The following is a 22,569-nucleotide window of genomic DNA, read 5'->3' as shown; positions in this document are numbered from 1 at the left end:
CAGTTAGAAGGTAATAGATTGGTTAGAGTAGCGTGTATTGGCATACTTTTCTTTGCATATATCTGGTTTGTGTGAACTACAGATATGTATAAAAACATACCTTTACAAAACTTCATTTTATGCATGTGTTTATTCTTGCTGTGTTACTTTTAAATAACCCCACAAAGGGTACTTCTTTTTTAATGGCAAACTGGGGGCTGGCAGAGGAGGGAGGAAGAGCTGCATTTCTATACTAAATGTGCAGGAGGAGGAGGAGGCTCTGTCTTGTAGCAGGCCACTTGATTTCTATGGTGGGAGCTGAGAAAGGATGTTTAAATTGTTAGTTAATTGTTAGCACTCCATCTACCCTCTGCTGGCCCATTCATATGCAATTCCTCATCATATTTGGCTATTGGTTAGTGCCTAATATTTATAGTTGCCTTTATTTCTAATTCAAATTTGGTGATTTGTTTGTAAGATGACACACACAAGTGGTATGGTATCTTGGATAAGAATAGTTTGGCTTCAAATTTAGCTGACAAATTATTCTAGGTCAGTACTTCACTTAGGTTGCTCCTGCTGTTTGTTTTCTGTCAGCACACCTAAAACATCAGACTGCTATTTTTTAAGCAGTGCTAACAAGGATAGGAGTGGTTCTCATGTTTCTTACTGGGTTGGGTGGTATCTATGTCTAGTGTTTTCAGCATCTAGGTGATATTTTTGGTTTCATGCTTCAGCAAATGTTCAGATTGTCCATTGTATATTGTTCTTCCGAGTCAGAATGTGTTTGTATTCTCATTACCTTCAGTTCTCACCTTATTAACTTTATTTGCTGTTGGCTTGTGTATACATATAAAGTGTACATACACTAATATGTTTATTGACCACCATGTGCCAAATAATGGTACAAAATCTTTTGTCAGATAAACCAAGTAGTTTCTAAGGTAGAAGGAAGTTTCTGTTGTTGCTGATATGTGCTTAGCATAGTTATTCTTTGGGTTTTTAAAATTCTGTTTACTCAAATGTTGATGACAGTGTTTGAGAGAGGTTGTGTACTTGTAAAGCGGAATGGTGCTAATATATGTTTCCACTTGGCTTGTCACTTAAAGCTTGTTATTTAATTTGTTTGCACTTTTTTATACAGTATGCTTATTTTCATTCATTCTATCAATATTATATTAAGTAATATATGAACATTCAAAGTTTGTCTATGTATTTGCTCCAGCCATGTAGACTTAGAGCAGGGTTGGTGAACCTTTGGCCCTCCAAATGTTACATATCTTTTAACCATACTAGTTGGAGATGATTGGAATTGGAGTGTAACAACATCTGGAGGGCCTAAGGTTAGCTACCCCTGGCTTAAAGGGAAAAACTATGTTGTTATCATAAATCCTCCCTTTTTCTTTTCTTGGTTATGGACCGGATTCTAGGACTCAGTTGAGGTGACATCCTAACCTCAGAGACAGTTACTTGGCTTTGTGCATTTGCACCACTAGGATAGCTTTCTTAGAGGTGTGATAACTTTCCTGTTTTCTAGTGGCTTTATTAGCTGCTAGGATGATGCAAAATGGGATGGTTCAGGACAATGTCTCTTGTATGCCATTTTTTTTTTTTTTTGGTAGCATGAGTGTCATGAACAATCGCTGTGAAAGTAAGGAAAATATGAATATCTGGATGTCATGTTTTCATTCACTATTAAGAAAACATAGAACAGCCTTGTAGGATCAGGCCACTTGCTCATGTATCCTAGCATCCTGTTTTCACAGTGACCATGCAGATGCCTGTGAGAAACTCACAAGCAGGACCATAACATAAGAGCTCTTTCCTCTCCTGCAATTTCCAACAACTGGTATTCAGAAACAGTGGAGACAGAGCATAGCCAACATGCCTATTAGTCACTGATATCCTTATCCTTATTCTCCATGCAGTTGTCTAATCAGCATTGAGAGGGTTTTTTTTACAATCAAGCGGTGTATAAATTTTATGAAACAAGCAAACAAACAATCCTCTTAAAGCTAAGTTGGTGGCCATCACTGTCTCTTGTAGGATTGAATTCCATATTTTAACCCTGTACTGTGTGAAGAAGTACTTATATGTGTCCTGTATATTCAAACATTCAGCTTTACTAGATATCAACAAGTTCTTGTGTTCTTAACCATGCTACTTAAAAATGTTCTAAATTGAAACTCTACACCTGGCAACAGAATTCTGAGGGTAGATTTACATAGTTAGCTTTTCTACCATAAGCTGCCCTTTGGCAGTAACTTTATAGCAGCTCCTTGTTTATCTGGCCTTGTGGTAATGCTCAGTTTGATCATATCTCAGCTTAATTGAGCCAAGTGATGAACATTCCTTTTGGTGTGCATACAGGCAGGCCATTTTGCTCCTCCCTTTGTGACAATAACACGCAAATCAGGAAGTCTTCAATTAACTATAGTTTTGCCCTGTTCTGATCTTTTGAAGTAGCCTACAAGGCTGGGCAGGTGAGCAGTTGCAGAACCTCAGAGAGCTCTGCCTGTGACAGAGGTGGACTGAGACCTTCTGAGCTTTTTCCTTCAGTCCTCTTCTAGGGTCCATTCCCTTCATGAGAACTGCAATCCTCAGAGCAGGATTAGGGAATATTTGGCCCTTCAGGATGTCCAAGGGTTCTCCACCACTGCCTTAGAGGAACGATGGTTTATACGTAGTGCTGCAGCTCAGCTGGTGCAACAGACTTCAGTGTGTGCAATGCACCTTTCTTTTGTCCTACATGTCCCCAAAACCAGCTCTGGGAGGTTGGGGACTCTCCAGAGCACATTTAGGAGGCACTAGGCAGGAGGGAGAAGAGGAAACAGAAGTCCCATTATAGCAGTGGAGCTTTCTGGCACCTAACTATATAGATTTAACCCAAAGTGCCTGCCAATGGGTGCTTCTTCACTCTCTGTCCCGTTGGACCTGCGTGGTGGGTTGGGAGGTCTTTGGTTCTTCAGACCCAGGGAAGAAGGTGCCTCTGAGGATTCCATTTCTATCTCCATCAGGCCTAGCTCTGTTAGTTCTGGTCCATGTTGCTCCTGCCCCTCCAGTTCTGGATTTAGTGATCCCCTGAACACCAACATCAGGCTCAGAGTTTGACTACTTAGCTGGTGAATCTGCAGCCTCTAACTCTGTGTCTTGATTGCCACTAGGCTCTGAGGTCATGACAGGTTTCCTGTTTTGCCCATACCAGAGAACTATGGTTAAAAGCTTCGGAACATGCCTGGATAGGAAACCATGATTGGAAGTTGGTTTGATATTCTGGCTTGCTCCCAAGCTGGTTCAGACAAAATAAGAAGTTCTGCTGACACAGAAGTGAAGGGACTGCATGTGCAGCTGAAAGGCTCATTCATATATCAGCCTGTGCTACTTCCTTGATAAGAAGTTTCAGTAGAATCGGTCCCAATCAAGTAAATGTCCTTGGCTGAGGGGTAGCCAATATGGTGCCTTGCAGATATTATGGGCAACAATTCCCATCGGCCCCAGCTAGAGTGATCAGTGGTCAGGGATGATAAGAGTTAATAGTTCACAACATCTAGAAGGCACCTTGGTGGTTATCCCAGCTTATAATTACAGCAGTTGATAGGTGACGTGCTAGTTAACAGCACCAATCACTCATTTGGTGTGAGAGTGGAATTACTCAATCCCAGTCTTTTCTCCACATAGCAGGTTTAAAAAAAATAGCATCGGTATTTTTTTGACTGTATATAGGTGGATCATTGAATGTAGGCTATTGCTGCCTATTGTTGTCTCTAGATTGGGAATAAAATGATCTAAAACAAAAGTATGCTTATTTAGTGTTTTGTTGAATGAGCTGGTGCACCAAATGCGTAACTTAAATAAAAATTAATATTTTTTTATTTAGGTTCCTTCCAGGAAGGCGGAATCCTTTGCATCCATGTTGAGGCGCTCTCCTTTAATTCAGATGGGACCTTGCAAAGACAAAATTGCCATTGGAGAAATTTTCCACATCACAGAAGATGATCTGTATATAGATTTTGGTGGCAAATTTCATTGTGTATGCAAGCGACCAGAAGTAGATGGCGAGTAAGTAAAACATTCATGATGGAAGTTTAGGGAAGCTTTTAATGTTTAACAGACCATTGTATTTTAATATTTTGTTGGAAGCTGCCCAGAGTGCCTGGGGAAACCCAGCCAGATGGGTGGGGTATAAAAAATAAATTATTATTATTATTATCATCATCATCATTATTATTATTATTATTATTATTATTATTATTATTATTATTTAATATAATATGTGTGATAAAAGTTGAATATTCATGTATTTCAGACAAGTTCAACCTCAGATATTGAAACTTCACAATCACATAATTGCCTTAAAAGTCTGTGTTTTTCTTTTCTTTCCAGCTGCTAAAGGGAAGTGACCATAAAAGATACTTTGCATTTAATGTCAGTATAGGAACCTGTTCACCCCTCTGCCTCTTAATGAGGCAGTACAGGTGTATAATTTTTCTCCTGCTTGTCCTGGCTCCAGAAGAAGGGAAGGAGCTAAAACAGGCAGCTATGGCTAAATATTGCTTTTAGTACTTTTAAAATCTGCTCATAGTGTTGCTGGCAATGATCTCCTGCTGCTGTCACATGTGCTCCTGCATTCTAGCAGGAATTGCATGAGGCATCAGATGGGCCTCAGGATGCAGAATGGGTGAAGGAACAGGGTAGAGTAGAAAGCAAAATGAGTAAAACAAGTCTTAACAGAAGATAGAAAAATGATTTTGGAGAGAGGCCCTTCCCACAGATCTCTATGCTGTTCATGGGAAGTTAGGGTTTGAGATGGTTCTGGGAAGTGAGGTATGGGGAGCAGAAGGGAAATGAGAGCTGACTGAATTGAAATAACTAAACAAATGTGGCTCTGGGTCTCTGGTTTTAGATAATTTTGCCATGCAACAGTGGGGTCAGATAAGATTAAAATATACATACCAGCTATTTCCTAACACTGTCACATTCAAAGAGAAAGAGTTACACTTTGAATTCTCATTCCAATGGGTACTGGGCCTATTTCCTGTGCTTTGTCAGCAAGCTGAGCACATGGCTTTAAGAGTGGGTAACACAGTCCGTTTCAGAGGATCTGCACTAATTGCTACAGTCAACTGGAGTAAAGCAGACTTGACTCCCTACACAACCCCACATTGATGGATGAAAGGATGGGAAGCTGGGAGAAGAGTTTCTTATCTTTCTGTCCATCATTGAAGTTGTTGTTGCTATTGGAGGGAGGGAAGGAAAGACTGGGAGTGGTAGGCAAGGTTGGTTTGTGAGGTCAGGAGATGAGAAAATGGGAGGGAGAAGGATTGAAACACTTTCCCCACCCCATGTCCCCTAACATGCCTGTGAAACTTTATAATTCTTTAGCTAGTTTACAAGTAATAACCAGTGACTTAAGTGAAATACTTTAAGTTAAATAAATTTGGTTAAAATTCTGTGCAAAAGGTAAGCAATTTAAATGAAAACTTGTTTCAAAAATAGAGTCTGTAAACCAGGATTGTAAACTATAACGAAAAGGTTTTGTTGTAACTTGTTCCTTTCCTCACTGGATGGAATTCCTAAGCTTTGTAAAATATGTTAAATAGATGTGCTGACTTACACCCTTGCAAGCTCTTCTCTTTTTAACAATGAATAACCAAAGCTATCAGATTATTAACAGTTTATTTTTGTGTGTGTTCATTTTTCCTTAACTTCCTCCTCAAAAGAAAAGGTGGTGTGAGTTTCAGTGACTTGAGATGGTTGCTGGCAAATAAAGTATGTAATACTTGCGCTTCTAGCCACAAACTACTGAAATCCCAGAAAGAAATCTTTGACGGTTTTCCTTGTCCTGTTTCTGTATCATAGAAGTGTATGTGTTTTTAAGAGAATAGCTGCTATTTTATATTTAAAGAAGTTTAAATTCAAAGAGGGTAGTATTTTAGAGCTGCTGTTACACATTCACCATAGCTCTTAGTCTAAACAATGCATGTGGTGCCAGTATGTCTACTGTCAAGCAATAGACAGCTTTTCTTTTTTTTTACAGCACTCACACATAGTAGCTGTGTGATTGCAGGCTGAATCTATGCATTCTTCCAGCAAATAACTCCCCAACTTTATTTATAGTAGTATATACTTTGGAAATTATAACTCTTTATCTACTGTGGACATCATATTATTCGCTTAGTTGCCTTACAGTGTACTTTTTGTTTTGCCACCCACTTTGTTGTTCTGAAGAAGTTATTTTCAGCCGCAAATTGAGGTGCTGCTTTCTGTGGCTTGGTATTCCACAAAAACACTGTTGCCCAAATTGCTGAGACCATGAATCTGTACCCATTTTTGGAGTACGTCTTTGTTTAGCGCTGTAGACAATTAAGCATTAGCTAGCAGAATTTACATCTTGGAGCCAGTGTGCAAGTCATTGCAAAACACAATCCATCAGTATTGTCATTGTACTTGAGGGTCTACTCAGTTTTTTCTAAATGAACTCGTATCCTTTGCTTGCAACATGTAGATGCACTGTTGAACTGAACTAAATGTTAACCAGTTCATGGCGGCTCAATAACTTTGGCGACTCCCTAAAATATTTCATTTCAGGAGAACTTTGGCGTCCCAGCTGGGGCAGTGGCTAGGAATATATCTCTTCCCTTGTGCCACCTTTTTCCTATTGCCTCTAGAGACTATACAGGCTGGGACAAAGGTAGTGCTTCCATCAGTGGTGAATAGAACTTCCTGGTTTCCTGCCCTTGCCAGGCCAGGTCAAGGACATCTGAGCAGAAAGATTGGGATAGGGTCACCAGATTTATGTAACCATTTCTCTCCCCCCCCCCCCGCTTCACACCTTCTCCCCTATAGAAAATAAAGGGAAAGAGAGAGATTATGGTGGCATAGATAGAAATAAGGAATTTCCTTGTTTACTTTTTTATATATATATAAAATATTTATTGAGATTTTACAAAAAACAGAAGTTTACAGAATAAAAAAAGCATAAAAGGGAAGAAATAAGAAAAAATACAAAAAATACAAAAATACATAAAAAGGAAAAAAGAAAAGAGAAAAAAATACAAGATACAAAAAGCAAATAGATAAGAAAAAATTAAAAACAAATCCATTTTTGATATCTTTAAGCTCATTTGCTTGTTTCCTTGACCTCCTCACACCTCCCCTTTTTGTATTCCCATTTACATAATCAATTCAGCAAATCCTTACCCTCTTTCATTTATCTTAACTCCATATCTTAACATATTATAGCTATATATTTTCATCCATTATCAATCCATTTTTTCATATTCTTATTAACTTTGTTGCTAATGCCACTTATTTTCAATCCAGCATCATTTTAACATTCATTAATTTTACAATATTTCTGCAAATATTCTTTAAATTTCTTCCAATCTTCTTCCACCAACTCTTCTCCCTGGTCTCGGATTCTGCCAGTCATTTCCGCCAGTTCGATATAGTCCATCACCTTCATCTGCCACTCTTCCAGGGTGGGTAAATCTTGTGTCTTCCAATACTTTGCAATAAGTATTCTTGCTGCTGTTGTTGCATACTTCCTTGTTTACTTTTGGCTCTGGCTGTTTGTGACCTCCAACCAATTCCCCCTGAGGACCCTTAATAACACAGTTTTAATGAAGCAGCATTAAAAATGGGGTCCGGAGAGCCAGTACTAAACAGAGAACAACTCATAATCATAGGCTGCTCTAAAAGAAGAGTCTTTAAGTGCTGGTGGAACACAAAGTGGAAGATGAGCAAACCTCTTGGGACAGCAAGTTCCACATATGGGGTGCTGCAAGAAAGCAACCATTTTTGCATGTTGCCACCAAACATGCCTCAGAAATGGAGAAGGCCTCATGTTTTCTGGTTCCACATTTGCTTTTTAAAAATTGGGAGAAAGGGGTTCTGGGCTTTGAGGACAGGTTAGCTGCTTGACTCTCCCTTCCCCACCTACTCACCTACCAAGGCACTGCTCCTGCTCAGGTGAAGAGGCCTCCCATGTCCAACTTTGGGAAGGAGGCAGCTAGGCTCCAGAATCCTGTCAGAGCATCATGTCTCCTTCCCTAAGTTGGGCAAACACTTTCTGGGTTTGGGAAAGGAGGCACAATGCTCTGATGTGGTCCAAGAGCCTTCTCACCCCCCCCCCAAAAGGCGGCAGTACTACTTACCATTGTGTACTGCCAGAAAAAAGCACTGGCTATGACTCTACTATCAGTGTAGTCTGAACCATTTCTACTCAGAAATAATTCAGTAGGACTAACTCCCAGGTAAGTGGGTTAGGATTGCAACCTTTGTGCACTTTTAACACTCGACGTCCCAGGCCACTTGTATTCTTTTAGAAGTTGCAGTTCTCAGATGTCTAACAAAGCAATAATGTACCAAGGCACCAGGATTGACTAGAGAGAGGAAAAAATCACAAAAGTGAATCTCAAGCTCACATCCTAGTGGTAGAAGTTGTTCCAAGTCCCTGCTGCTGGATCTTCAGGGGAAGAGCAGAGGTGCTGTGGGAGTAATTAAGGTGGGAGAGAGTCAACTGGTGACTTTAGGCTTCTCATTTGACCTTGTCATGTGCACATGGATATTCTGTTGGCTGCAGAAGAGAGTGCAGCGCCATTCTTCCTCCTTCACTTCCTAGGCTCTTTAGCCCCCATTGAGCCGGGAACAGTGGCTGAGGACAAAAGCTGTATACACTGTACAAACAGAGCACCAAAGCAGCAGTACACTGACTCATTCTTCGCTCTGTGTGAGAACTGAGGGGGACTCTATTCACTTCCTTTGTGCTGGTGTCTGTCAACAGCGCTGTTTGAGGCAAGGCCTATTGTGCCGGCCAATGTTTCTTATTGACCCAAGTCTGTGCCTGCAATGTTCCCAGGGTCGAAGTTGCGAGTGAGAGAATGTTTGAAAGGGGTAATCATAGGGTAAATGCATTTTGCTGCATTGTCATCTGACCTATTAAATCTAAACTGTGGTCTTTGTTAATGCAAACAGGTAATTATGTAGTCACAGCTGCAGCTATTGACATCTGGTTACCGCCCTAAGGGGGGAAAATAGGTGGTTTTCTCTACAGTGTCTAGGTCCTTGAAAGCTTGACTTTAATGATATTAAGTGGAAGTAGAGGATGGATTAGTGAGACTGACAGGTCAACAAGGTAGATACTTTTATACATGTAAGGGGGGAAAGCTGTGATATGAACTTCTTCATCCTACCTGTTTCAGCATTTTCCCATTGCTGTACATTTGGCTGTTTTGTATTTCCCGATCTAGTTTCTCAGTGACTGTGAGCCAAGTTTGGGGAGTACATTTTGTATCTTGCCTTCCTGCCTCTTTTCATATTCTAATACCATTGTCACTTTCTTTCTCATAACTGACTTACTGCTGTGGCACATATGTATGTTATACCATCCCTCTAGGCTGAGCTGCTAGGAGCTCAATATTTATAGCATTATTATGCGTAAGTTTAAATCCTTAAGTGGTAAGTGTGCTAGGGTGGTAATAGCATTCCTGGCAATAAATTATTTTTATTGCAGCTGCCTTGCTTTCAGCATAAAAAAGGTTGACATTCATGGTACCAGTTGAAAATCCTCCAATGTAAAAGCCTGTTTCCAGTGTATTTTCCAGGGAATTTTAAAGGCAGATGTTTTGAAAGTCACAATTCTCCTCAGGGCCTAATAATGTTTGTTGCAAGATTGGTGATGAACTTGAATTTGGAAAACAAGGCTGTAGTGAATGTAAAGTCAGATATAATTCTAGCTCACTTGATCAATTTGACTGATCTCTCAGCTCTTTGCTTTTTAGCTGGCTACTTGAGTTTTGAGTCTAAGTCACAACAACATTCAACATGGATAGGTGGGTGCCATAATAATAAGAGAAAACTAGGACATTAGCGGGCAGATAAATTTTGATTGTATATTTCTGGTTATTTTTTATAATATACAAGTCACTTCCATATTTTCATAAGCTTCTGAGTTTTTCAGGAGTGCTTCTGGATTAGCCTTATTCAGTTACTGACCCATTTATTTATTAGTATCAGATATTTTAAGTACACTATTTCTACCTAGTCTTTCCATCCAAAAGAACTTGCAAGGTGGCTAACAAAATAGAATCACAATAAAACAATTAAATAATCATTGAATTACATAACAGTAAATATACACATAGCTGCAACACCAGCAAGCGGTAGATCAGTCATACAGTAGTAAATATAAACAATAATCAGCTTCATCTATCTCAGAAGCCCCACGGACAAGCCATGTCTTCTCTAGCCTCAGTCTAATAGGACTGCAATGAGTCCCCAACCCCCCTCTTCTGTATTGTGAGGCATACTTGCAAATCTTTCCACTACCCTTTTCTTTTTAAAGATACAGTAATTAAATAAGTTTATAGACTATGAAAATGCATATTACAATCAGTACGTGCCAGCCTCAGCTGTGGGCATTTGCCACCCATACACTGACCATTGTAGCCGCTTCCCCTTATTGTACGTAGCATGAGACCAGGAGAGTTGAAAAATTGTGTTGTGTGCTTTTTTTTAATATGTGGGAGAGGTTGGGCAATGCAATGCTTTGACTTACAATGAGTTTACTTCTATTATTTATTTTATTTTGTAGCCCACACTTTTCCCCTGAAGGGCTCTCAAAGTGGCTTTACACAAAAGCAATAAAGAGTAAAATTGTGTACAATATAAAAATTAAAATTATAACAGTCAAATCATGTAAAATACAGAGAGTGGGGAATACTTACGCTGCAGCATCAGCATTATTGAAGAGCTGGGTTTTCAGTGCCAGTTGTAAAAAGCATGCAGTGACTGGGCCAAAGAGACCTACTCAGGAAGATATAATCAGCAATGACTGATAGGTCCCAGGCTATACTGCTCACCCACCTCACTTCTGATGCAGGGAAATGAGGAGAGGAACTTGGCTGTTGACGAGAATGTGCAAATTGGTACATGTGGGATGATACAATTCTTTAGGTATTCTGGCGCCAAATGGCTTTAAAATCCCTTAAAGGCTAATGGCACCTTGAATTGGACCCAGAAACAAATGGCAGTCAATGACGATTGAGATATGTTGCATACAACAAGCCTTAGTTAAAAGTCTTACTGCTATATTTTGTACCAGTTGAAGTACCCTGCTTATAGAACAAGGTCTCTGTCTCCAGATTTGGCTTAGTAAGAACATTGGTTTGCTTTTTCTTCTTCTTTGCCTCAGAAGGGATAGTGAGGGAGCTGGGCAAATGCTATATGCAAATATTCACCTATTCTGAATATTTAAAATACTTAATAAGCTACTTTTTAGGGTAAAGCTTGCCCAAGCCTAGTGTACAAAGATAAAAGAAAGCTGAACGTTCAACCATACTTTATAAAACGGTAGTTTTGAATCTTTAGATCAGTCCAGCAGTTCAGTCCCGTGTTTTTGCATATTTAAGAGCAAAGGAGTATTCTGGGTAAAAAAGGTTTAACAAAATAATATTTTACACAATCTAAGTGATAGTGTTGTTGAATAATGTTTTATTTTTCCTTCTTTTTGTATGCCTTCCAAGGATTTTATAGGAGCTGAATGATACTAGAGTAGAAGAAATTTCCTACTAGTTTTGGTGCTTATTTTTAATTTGTGTCCCTGGAAAATCTATATAACCTGAAACCCTTAGGCATCCTTGTAATCTTATTAGTAAGTTTGCTCAGTTTTTTCCCTTCCTTTGTTCTAACTAAAAGAACCCAAAGCCTTGGCATGTTACAGCATGAAACTGTAAACCAATTTTCCTCTGGACACCATGTCTAAAGAACAACGTGTTGTTTAAAAAGCTTCCTTGCAATATTTGTAACTCCCTATAGGCTGAATAAAAGACACATCTTTCTCTGTTTTGCTAAGTGTCTTAATTAGGTATTGGCTGAAAGCCATGGCCAGTATAAAATGGGATTTTCCTAAGACAACAGCAGAAACTTGTAGTATCAGTTTTTGGCAGGGTCTTGACTGTCTTAGCAACATTCTGTGCTTGTACTTACCTGTTGTGAGAAAGTAGGATGCTGCCCAGGCTTGAAGAATGCAGGTGGACATTTTCCCAGTGCAAGTCTAAAAACTCTATAACGGTTTCGGAAAGAAGGGTAACTGTCAGTGAACATGGTCATTGTTACGAGCCACTGTACTCGACAAAACTCAGTCACAAGTGGATGGACTAATTAAACCTGTAGAAAAATGTCAGCTTTGTCTGACTGTACCAGATATAGAGAAGTGCCTCTCTTTCAGATCTTCTGCTTTTGCTTCAACTTGGTATTTTTTATTATGCTTCATTCCTCTGCATCTGAAATCTGAGCCCAGATGAAATGCTTTTCCATATAAGAATACAGCACAAAGAGCAACTATGGATACCATTTATTTCTTATGTGAATATGAGTAAGAATATATAGGAACAAGCCTTTTTGATCTCATTTTTAAGATACCAGATTACTGTGTCAGATTAATGAGCATTTCTTAAATGCTGGTTGCAGAGTTTCTGATAGTGTGAGTGAGATACCTTGAGGGAAGGAATGGGGATTGTGGAAAGGTTAAAAGAAACTACAGTGGTACCTCTGGTTAAGAACTTAATTCGTTCTGGAGGTCCGTTCTTAACCTGAAACTGTTCTTAACCTGAGGTACCACTTTAGCTAATGGGGCTGCCTGCTGCCGCCACACCGCCGCACAATTTCTGTTCTCATCCTGAAGCAAAGTTCTTAACCCGAGGTAATATTTCTGGGTTAGCGGAGTCTGTAACCTGAAGAGTCTGTAACTTGAAGTGTCTGTAACCCGAGGTACCACTGTACCTTGCACTTGCATGGTGCCACAACCCTGTCTGAAAGAATGCAAGAAATGCGCTTGCCTCTTCTGTCTACCGTGTGCTTAATTTCAATGCAAGCAGAAATGGCAGCAAGTTTAGTTGCATTTTTTTTTTCATTAGATTGTAGGCATGTGAAATACAGAAGGATCTCTAGAGCCCAAACAGTGCACCGAGAAGGGTATGGTGGGTGGGTATGATGGTGGCAGGATGCCTAGTACCTCAATCTTGTCCACTGTTCAGAACTGGGGTCCTTTTTTATTGGCATGTACAGCAAAATAATAAAAGGGCCCAGCATGGAATCTCCTGGATCCTGAGCTCCTCTCACAGCCAGTGTCTTCTGGCATAGTGCCCAATCCAGGCCTGATCAGACCCACTCTGCCTCCCAACCACCACCATCTGCTGCTGTGAGTGCCGAGGCGGCAGGGTCAGGGGCAGGCTTGGATTGCTCGGCCCTTTATTTCCTCCTGTTGACATCCTAGGACTCGGCTAGATTGGTAAAGAAAAAGCGATTTATCTGCATTGTATATGCAATATAACATTGTGCCACCAGATGGCGATGTGGAGTCCCGTTTTTCTCTACCTGTTTCCCCTGTTTAAATTTACAACGCTTTTAACTGAAACGCTTCTTTGATGCATTGAGATCCAGCCCTACTGTTCCTCTCAGTGGGAGCATGTCGGGGATAATAATACAGTATCACATTCATTTTTTGTCCCACTTTTGAGAGGCCCAAGGTGCAACCTTTTAACAGCAAGCAGAAAAAAGAAGCAAACAAAGCAGATAACAAGCAACAGAGAAGAGATAATGTAAGAACACTTGAGGAGTCAGGGAGAGTCAAATAATACATCTAATGTTCCATATTGGCATATGAATGTCTTTTTCTTTCAGGTCTGTTTCTTAAAGCTAACTTAGTAGATTAAAAACAAACCAAAAAAGTAAGGCAGTACTGCCTTGGAGAGAGAGCATCAGTCATGAAATTTGAAAAGAACTTGGGTAGCGGTGAAGGCAATTTCTCTATATCTTCTTCTGAATAAAACAAGACATTCGTGAAATTCTTAGATGTTTTGTGTCTTCTGCTCTGCAAAATCATTGTGAAATGTGAAGTCTGTCCAGAATGATATTAAAAAACAACAACAAAAAACAGCTGCTGAATTTGCCCAACTTGTGCAGCTGTTGCTTGATGTCTGGTACTGTGAGAGCACCTTTCTGGCAGGTTCTCAGGCTCCACTCGGAGGTCAGAACAGGATTAGGACAGGAACCATTTTGCCTATACTGACAGCTGCACTATTCAGTCAGTGGGGTCTGACATCAGCTTTGGAACTTCAGAAGAATTTACAATTGGTGCACAATCAAAAACGTTTATATCTCTAGCCAGAAGTCAGACATACTGAAAAGAAAGGAGAATATGGTGCGTTGTGGTTTTTTAAAAGCACAACAAATAATCTTTCCTTCGCCCGTCAGTTGTATGATGACCAACACTGGGTGAAATCCCCAAACATCTCTGGCTTCTCCCCAACTGTAACATGACTAACTGGCTGGAGGAGCAGAGAGGAAATGCATGTTTCCTCTGCAGCAACAGGGAGTGATGGGAGCGGTGAACCAAGAAATTGGTTCAGGGTGTAGATATTCTTGTTTGGTATAATTATTTGTTGATAGTTGTAAGACATCACTGAATGTGACCCCTCCAGACTTTTTCCCAGGCCACGTCCCTCCTCAGCCCTGCTCTGAGCCCTCCCCAAGAGCCACTGCCTGGCTAGAATGTGTCCTTGAAATTGGATAGTGCATCTTGCTTGTCTGGATGGAGAAGTGTGTGTGTGTGTGTGTGTGTGTGTGTGTGTGTGTGTGTGTAGAAACCTCTGACTTTTGCGTAGCTGGAATGTCTCCTGTACAAAGGTGAGAGTCACGACCATAATACAGTCAAACCTTTTGTTACGTTTGCTTCATGGTACATTTTTTCAGGTTGCGTCCCACAGCGACCCGGAAGTACCAGAAAGGGTTACTTCCAGGTTTCTCTACTCACACATGCGCAGACGCACAAAATGACATCACGCGCATGTGCAGAAGCGGTGAATTGCGACCTGCCCATGCGTAGACACGGGTTTCATGTTGCAAACGGGGCTCCGGAATGGATCCCATTCGCAACCAGAAGTACCACTGTATAGAATTAAGATTATAATACTACTATAGCACTAACGGTTCAACAATTAATTTTATTTAAGAGAGCATAACACTTATCAAAAAGCCACTTCATATCCCACAGTGGCCACACACAACTTTTATAACGGGACGCAAAAGGTCAGAAACCCCTTAACAGTTTTTCTGGCAGCTGTTTCCTTAAGAAGGCAACAAGGTGGGTAAGTGACAAACACAGTCTCTCTCCCCACCCCACCCCTCAGTGTTCCACCATCAGCTGTCTTATGAAGACTTGTGGGGAAGAATAGGTTCATTGAATCATAGAACTGTAGAGTTTGAAGGGGTCCTGGGGGTCAGCTAGTCCAACCCCCTGCAGTGCAGGAATGTCATAAATGAGTTTTCCCAAAGATAAGTAGAATAAACCACATTTTACAGTACTCTGTGGTTCAGTCATACATATGTCACAGTCCTATTTCAGTGGGTCCCATGTGGTTACTCATGAAATGTGAAAATTGTATTCTTCCCTCCACTTTGTAGAAAGAGAATAAAGTTTGCATTTGTTTGCTTAGTCTTTGTTGGATGAAAGCTTCCAATCCGGGTGTTTGATCTGGTCATCAGCTGCCAATATGTGGAAGGCCTTGTCTGTACGAAACTTCCTGTCAAATTCTCAAGTAACATAAGGTTCTGAATGAAAAAGAAGAGGGATTAGTGAAAAGCCTAAAAATACTGTGTGTAACATAAAGCCAGGCTGTCAACTGTAAATGACCAACGCCTTCCCCTAAGCCACTTCAGACTTTGTTACTTCATTCAGCATTTTCTTCAAAATTATGCAGGGAACATTTTCTTTAAAGTGGGGAGTGCAAAGAAAGGCCAGAAGCAGAATGGGATATTTAATATGCAGTTGTACTAGTCTTTTCCATGTGATAATACCAGCCATTGTTCAGATCAGGCTCCAGTGACACAGTGCATTACACTTTTGAGCCTCTTGTAGTTTTTAATATAAACTTTCTGGGATAAGGAGTGCTTGAAAAGTTAATAGCAAGGCATGAGAGGATCTTGGTATTGAGCAAAATGTCCTTTCTTATGGAAGAGGAAGGCCTACGTTTCATAAAATCTCTTGTACCCAAAACAAGTTGTTCAGCAACAATGTGATGGATGTTTCTTCCGTATAGGCAGAGAGGCTTCGGAGTACATGTTAGAAGTCTTCTATTCTTCTTATTTCTTTTGTCCCTGCATTTCACTTCAATGCTCACTTAAAAATGTGGAAATTTCTATTTTCTTATAAATATGTTATCTTTCTGTGGTATGGTTATAATTAAAATCTTAGAAGTAAAGTGCTTGGAATTTAAAAAGATTACTTTCTGCTGCTGTTTCTTTCACGTTTACTGGAGTTGACGGGAGGGTGTTCCACATGGTGCACGCGACTACAGAGAAGGCCCTCTTCTTGGCTCCTTGTAACTTCATTTTTCACATTGAGGGAACTGCCAGAGGGCCCTTGGAAGTGGACCTCAATGTCTGGGCTGAACAACGGGGATGGAGGCACTCCTTCAGGTATACAGGGCTGAGGCCGTAAAGGGCTGTAAAAGTCAGCACCAACATTTTAAATTGTGCTTGGAAATGTATTGGGAGCCAGTGAAGATCCTTTAGGACTGGTGTTATATGGTCCCAGTGGCCACTCCCAGTCACCAGTCTAGCTGCAGCATTCTGGATTAGTTGTAGTTTCTGAGTCATCTTCAAAGGTAGCCCCACGTAGAGTGCATTGCAATCGTCGAAGCGGGAGATAACCAGGGCATGTACCACTCTGGCGAGTCAGTGTGCAGGCAGATAGGGTCCCAGCCAGAATCCCAGATGGAGCTGGTAGATAGCTGTCCTGGACACAAAGTTAACCTGCACCTCCATGGACAGCTGTGAGTTCAAATTGATCCAAAAGTTGCATGCCTGATCTTTTAACGACACAGTTACCCCATTCAGGACCAGGGAGCCCACCCCGACCTGCCTACCCTGCCCCTACAAACAGTACTTCTGTCTCGTCAGGATTCAACCTCAACCCACTGATTATATAAAGCAAATTTGCCACAAGTTATATCAGAAATAGCTGATATATGTATTAAGCACCACCGGAATGCTTTGTTATGTATTGAGAGGTAAACAAAGAACCAAAGAAAAGAGAATGATTAAATATGATATGAGAGCAATTAAAGATAGTAAAATGAACAGCCTTGAAAAAATGGGCAGTGGAATGGCAAAAGCTGATTTAAAGTTGTAAGCTAAGTATTGAATACTAAATAGTTTTTATATCTGAACTGGATTTGGAATTTATTAGATGGTAAATTTTGAAAATTATTGTTTGGTTCCATGTTGATATGCCCTTGGTGTTTGTATATTTTTTATATTTAATAATATTTTTTAATATTTAATATTTTTAGTAATATTTTAGTAACTTCACAATTAAATGCTATTCAAATTATGATCTTAATAAACAATATATTTTAAAAGAAAGTAATTCTCTTAAGCCGCAGTCAATATCTGCTTTCCTGTTTAGGTTTCCAAATCAGGCACCTCCTGTCTCAGAGAGCCAACTGTTAACATTATTTAGATGTCTCAAAGTGTTTAACGAGGGATTGGATGGCCCAGTACATCAGTGGATAGAATCACTTTATACGCACTGCTTTCCCCCTTTTGTCTGAGTGTGAGAAAACTTTCAGAATAATTCTTTACCCCAAGGGTATTTCTAGATTGCTGGTACTGCCAATACTTTCCTCAATCTTTTGTTGAACAGTAAAGCGGCTCTGTTCTTTTTATTGAGAAGTGTGCTAGAATTTCACCTGCCACTTAAATGCAGATAAATGCTTTTGTTTAGAAAAGTTTGTTTGAAAAAGTGGTTGAAAGTGAAATGAATTATCTCTGAGGTGTTTGGTGTGTACACACCCACACCCACACACAGAGGCAACTTGATATTGTGGGAAAGCTTCAAGCACCTTCCGAGATGGCAAATAAAAAGAGAGATACTGAGGTTCAATTAATCTTGCTCACACTCGGGTATATGATTTGTGTAGTGTGTCTTAATGTACTCTGCTGTGAAATGGCTGATAACCCTCGCCAGCTGAAGGTGGGCTTTTCTCTTGTTCTTGGCAGTGTGATTCTCACCCGTAGAAATCTGTGAACAATCTGGAGTGTTCTTAAAGGCTGTCACATGGAAGAGGGAGCATGCTTGTTTTCTCCCGCTCAGGAGGGTAGAACTTGAACCAATGGCTTCAAGTTACAAGAGATCAGCTGTTTGAAAAGGCATGACTTGGTTGTCTTTTTAATTCGTTTTTAAAAAAATGAATTCATATAACATTTTCAGGCCACAAGGCCTGCTTAATTTTTTTAAAAAGAAGGGACAGGATCTTGAAATTTAGTCTTCCTTGGGCCTGGTTCTCACTGATGTTGTAGACTTGTGTCTAGGCTGCATCACCTAAAATTACAGATGGGACTTAATAATAGAATTGTAGAGTTGGAAGGGACCACAAGGGTCATTTGGCCCAACCCCCTGCAATGCAGGAATCTTTTTGCCCAGCGTGGGGCTCAAACCCATAACCCTGAGATTAAGAGTCTCATGCTTTACCGGCTGAACTATTATATTAAACTTTGGGACATTCCATCATGCAACAGGAGCATGTAGCAACAGGAGGAGTTTGGAATGTTTCACTTCTATTTTTGCTTAATCACAGTTTTATCATGCTGTCCAAATCAACAAACTGCAGTTCATGTTGATTATGGTTTGGTTTGTGATAAGCCAGTTCAAAAGCCAGGTTTAGCATGTTGTCCACTACATACCCTGTATATAGAAAACTTGATGTCATAGAGAAGGCTAGACTTAGAAGGAAGGGTTTAAGATCCAGGAGGAAATTAGAAGATCATTTCATCATGTGAACCAAGTGGGAAGCCCAGATACTGGTTTACCAACTCATTGAGAAATAGATCTTAATCGCAGTACAGTTCTCTAAATTTTGGCTCTTCCATTTCTACAAACTATTATTATTATTATTATTATTATTATTATTATTATTATTACTACTACTACTACTACTATTATTATTGAGTTGTTGGCTCCCACCAAGTCACAGTGACTTCCACTGCCACAACAGGACTTCCTCTCCCCTCAAACCTGCTCTCTCAGAATAGGGAGGGCTGCAGGGGGTAGCATAGTGAGAGGAGAGAGAGAGAGAGAAGGGAAGTCCCATTTCACAGGTAGTAGTAGTAATTCTTCTTCTTCTTCTTCTTCTACTACTACTACTACTACTACTACTACTACTGCTACTACTACTACTACTATATTTGCAGCCCGTCCATCTGACTGGGTTGCCCCAAGATAAAAGGCCTTGTGCTAATTAATGGATGACTTTGTTAGGTATAACCATTCATTTATTTTTATTTATTTGATTTATGGGTCAACTTTTTATGAATTTCAAGGCGACTTACAACTATGCAATAAATCATGAAAAGTAGATTTTAAAACAATGCAACTTCTCTCACAGATAAGTTTAAAAACAATGGAAATAAACAACCAGGGCAGAGACCTAAATCCGCCCCCCTCAAGCTTTGAAAAGCTTGTTGACATAAGGATGTTTTTAGTTATTTCTGGAAACGACAAATAGTGGTATCTGTCAGATTTCAACAGGGATGCTGTTCCACAGTACAGGGTCAGCTACACTGAAAAGGCTTTTTCCAAGTTGCTATGAAGGGGACTTCTGATATTTTTTGGTTGCTTATTTTTTAAAATGGCATGTAATAATAACAATAATAATTTATACCCCGCCCATCTGGCTGGGTTTCCATCTGGCTGTGTTGTACATATGTTATGCATATGTTATGCATCTGTACAACACAACTACAGAAGGCCTGTTTATATTTCATTTTAGCATCAGCTACTTCCTCCTATTTTAATAGGGTACTTTGCTGACTTTCTTTTGGTCAGAAAGGATAAATATAGCATAGTAATTTATTTTGTTTTTCCTAAGAAGAGCAGAATTAGTTAAAGCTGCTGTGATTGTTTCACCAATACGTAGGCTTATTTATAATTTCTAGTTGGTATTTTAAACTTCTTATGATCAAATCAGTAAACTTAATTTGAATTTATTATATTTTCTCAGAAATGTATACTACTGAAAAAATATAGGTTCATTATGCTCTTAGGAGTATCTTCATAGATTTATTTTATTTCCTACCGTCCTGCCAAAGTAGCATGGTGCAGCAAACAACAAATAGTAAAACAATACAATTGAAAATAAAATAGAAACACATTTAAAAACATCTTCACAACATTATAAAACAGTAACATACCTTCATAGCTAATACTTTCAGCATTGCCAGAAACAGTATGTTTTAAGTCACTAAATGACTCACTGAACAGGAAGGTTTTCCATTCCTCCTGAATGGGAGACAGACACACTTCACCAGGGAAGACATTCTACAAATGGGGATTGGGTACTTAGAAGGCCCTGACCAAGCAACACCTGGTGGCACGACTACCTACAGGGCCTCTCCTGTCAGTCATAGGACCCAAGATGGTTGGTATAAGGAAGGAGGCCTTCATTTCATTTAAATGAAGTTATAAGCCTGAAAATGTCAGACTGAAATGCAGCACATTTTTAAAAGTGTGGTTTGTTTGAATGCCCAGACCCAGCCAAGCAGATTAACCATGGTTTGTTTCCTGGCAACAAATTACAATGTGAGGGCAAGGCTTGTTTTATTTAGATTTGGTGTTTGGTCGAAATGGAACAGCCTTCCCAAGCTACAGAGCCAATAGCAACTGGAGAACAAATCAAGGTTTGGAGAAACAAACCATGTCTTGTTTGCTCATCTGTGAGACAACCTGTGGTTTGTTAAACAGGCCATGGCTTAGTCATGTGTGAATGCAGCTGATATTAATTTGCAGCCATACTCAGGAAAACAAATGCTTTCCATCACAGAAAAGCATAGGTATGCAGAAAATTTTACACCCAAACATCAGCCTAAACACACAGCATTTTCCTTCGAGGGTGGTAGCTCTGATGGTGCTCCTTACAAAGTTGCAACAACATAACTAAGAGAACACATCTTGATTTGCAGTACTGAATTGTTTCATGCAGATGATTCCCGGGGTGAGAGATGTTACCAAGCAGGGGACTTCGATGAACAGAGACTGTGAAGAAGTCTACCTGCCTCCTTAATGCCCCCTGTTGTTGCCCCTTATGTGGAATGATCTCTTTGTTAGATGGAGCAAGCTGAATCACCGCTGCCTGGGACTTCAACAAGCTGTGCTTGAGAGAAACAAGGCAAAGAGCAAAAACTCTGATCAAGGCCTATAGGTGGTGCTATAATAAATAGAATATGCCGTAATCCTATCACACTATCCACTTACTTTAGGACACCTTTATGTTTGACTCAAACCAAGTATTCTTTATTACTAATTGTGCCCATTATGAATTGCATCCATGTAAAATTTAAATTAATTTACTATGGTGGTCCTAAAAACCCCAGTTTTTGCACTGACTGCTATACCTACCCTGATGTACCATTACTACTACTACTAATAAATTATTTATACCCTGCCCATCTGGCTGGGTTTCCCCAGCCACTCTGGGCGGCTTCCAACAAAGTAAATAAAAAATACAATACAACACAATTAACCATTATTTACCCACTTACATTCTAGAGTGTACTGCATAATTGTGGCCCGTAGCCAAGTTCTGTAATACAGCCACATATTCCTCAATGTTAAGCACACACACTTGAAGGACTTCGCAGTGGGAACTTATGAACCTGTGACACCTATTTGATGAGCTGAAAAGACAGATTTGGTATCAGACTAAGACCCACAGAAGATCTGCTGCACTATAGGTTTATTGGAGAAGATGATGATAGAAAACCCCTTGTGGTGGCCAACAGTTCCCAGATGAAATTGCTCAGACACATCCTAAATAACATACAGTTTAAATAACATACAGAATAATGGTTTATTCAAACAGTATGTCTACAGGGATATGAATCAATCATTTTTTTCAAAAAGGGAATATATGAAAAGTAGTAGGGGGGCTATTTTAGTTGCACATTAAAAAAAATAAAAAAATAAAAATATAAGGCCCAGATACAGTAAGTTGAAAAAAATGAAATTCCTTATTGTTATTATTGACATTTTGTGCAGCATCAATAAGATCAAGTATTTTTTTTAACTACAAAACATAGTTTTATCCTGTTTGAAAGAAATACTGTGAATACAAGTTACATTTATGCATTGCATCCATACTTCATATATGCATGATCCTGATTTTTTTGGGGGGGGGGAGGGCAATCATTTATTTTAATTAACTTTAACGTGGTGCACATGATAGCTCTTCCGCCCTTCTCATTTTAATGTTTTCTCATCTTTAATACCTATTACTATAAATTTCAACTGCCATATTATTGTTTGGCGCAAGGTGGTCTTAGAATTAATAATGCTTAAAAATGTGTATTTATTAATTAACTGGGAGTGTTCAGGAACAATATCTGATTCTGGCTTCATTTATTAACTAACAAAATTTTGCCCAGCCCTTCAGTTGAAGAAACCCACCAAGGCACCTGACAGTAATTCTTAAACTCGCGTAAGAACTGTTTGACAGTGGAACAGACTCCCACGAAAGGTTGTGGACTTTCCTT

At 39.7% G+C, this 22,569-nt stretch overlaps 1 protein-coding gene across 1 annotated transcript in view; it reads left to right on the top strand.

Moving 5' to 3' along the window:
• Positions 1–22,569, top strand: part of MRPS28 (mitochondrial ribosomal protein S28) — a 32,216-nt gene that overhangs the window by 2,773 nt on the left and 6,874 nt on the right. The window contains exon 2 of the mRNA XM_083623487.1: positions 3,857–4,038. Within this exon, the coding sequence (XP_083479613.1) occupies positions 3,857–4,038 (182 nt within the window). The remainder of the gene's footprint in view (positions 1–3,856; positions 4,039–22,569) is intronic.

Source organism: Podarcis filfolensis, assembly GCF_964270895.1.
Source record: "Podarcis filfolensis genome assembly, chromosome: 7".
NCBI classification, from domain to species: domain Eukaryota; kingdom Metazoa; phylum Chordata; class Lepidosauria; order Squamata; family Lacertidae; genus Podarcis; species Podarcis filfolensis.
This window is presented reverse-complemented; position numbering and strand designations above follow the sequence as displayed.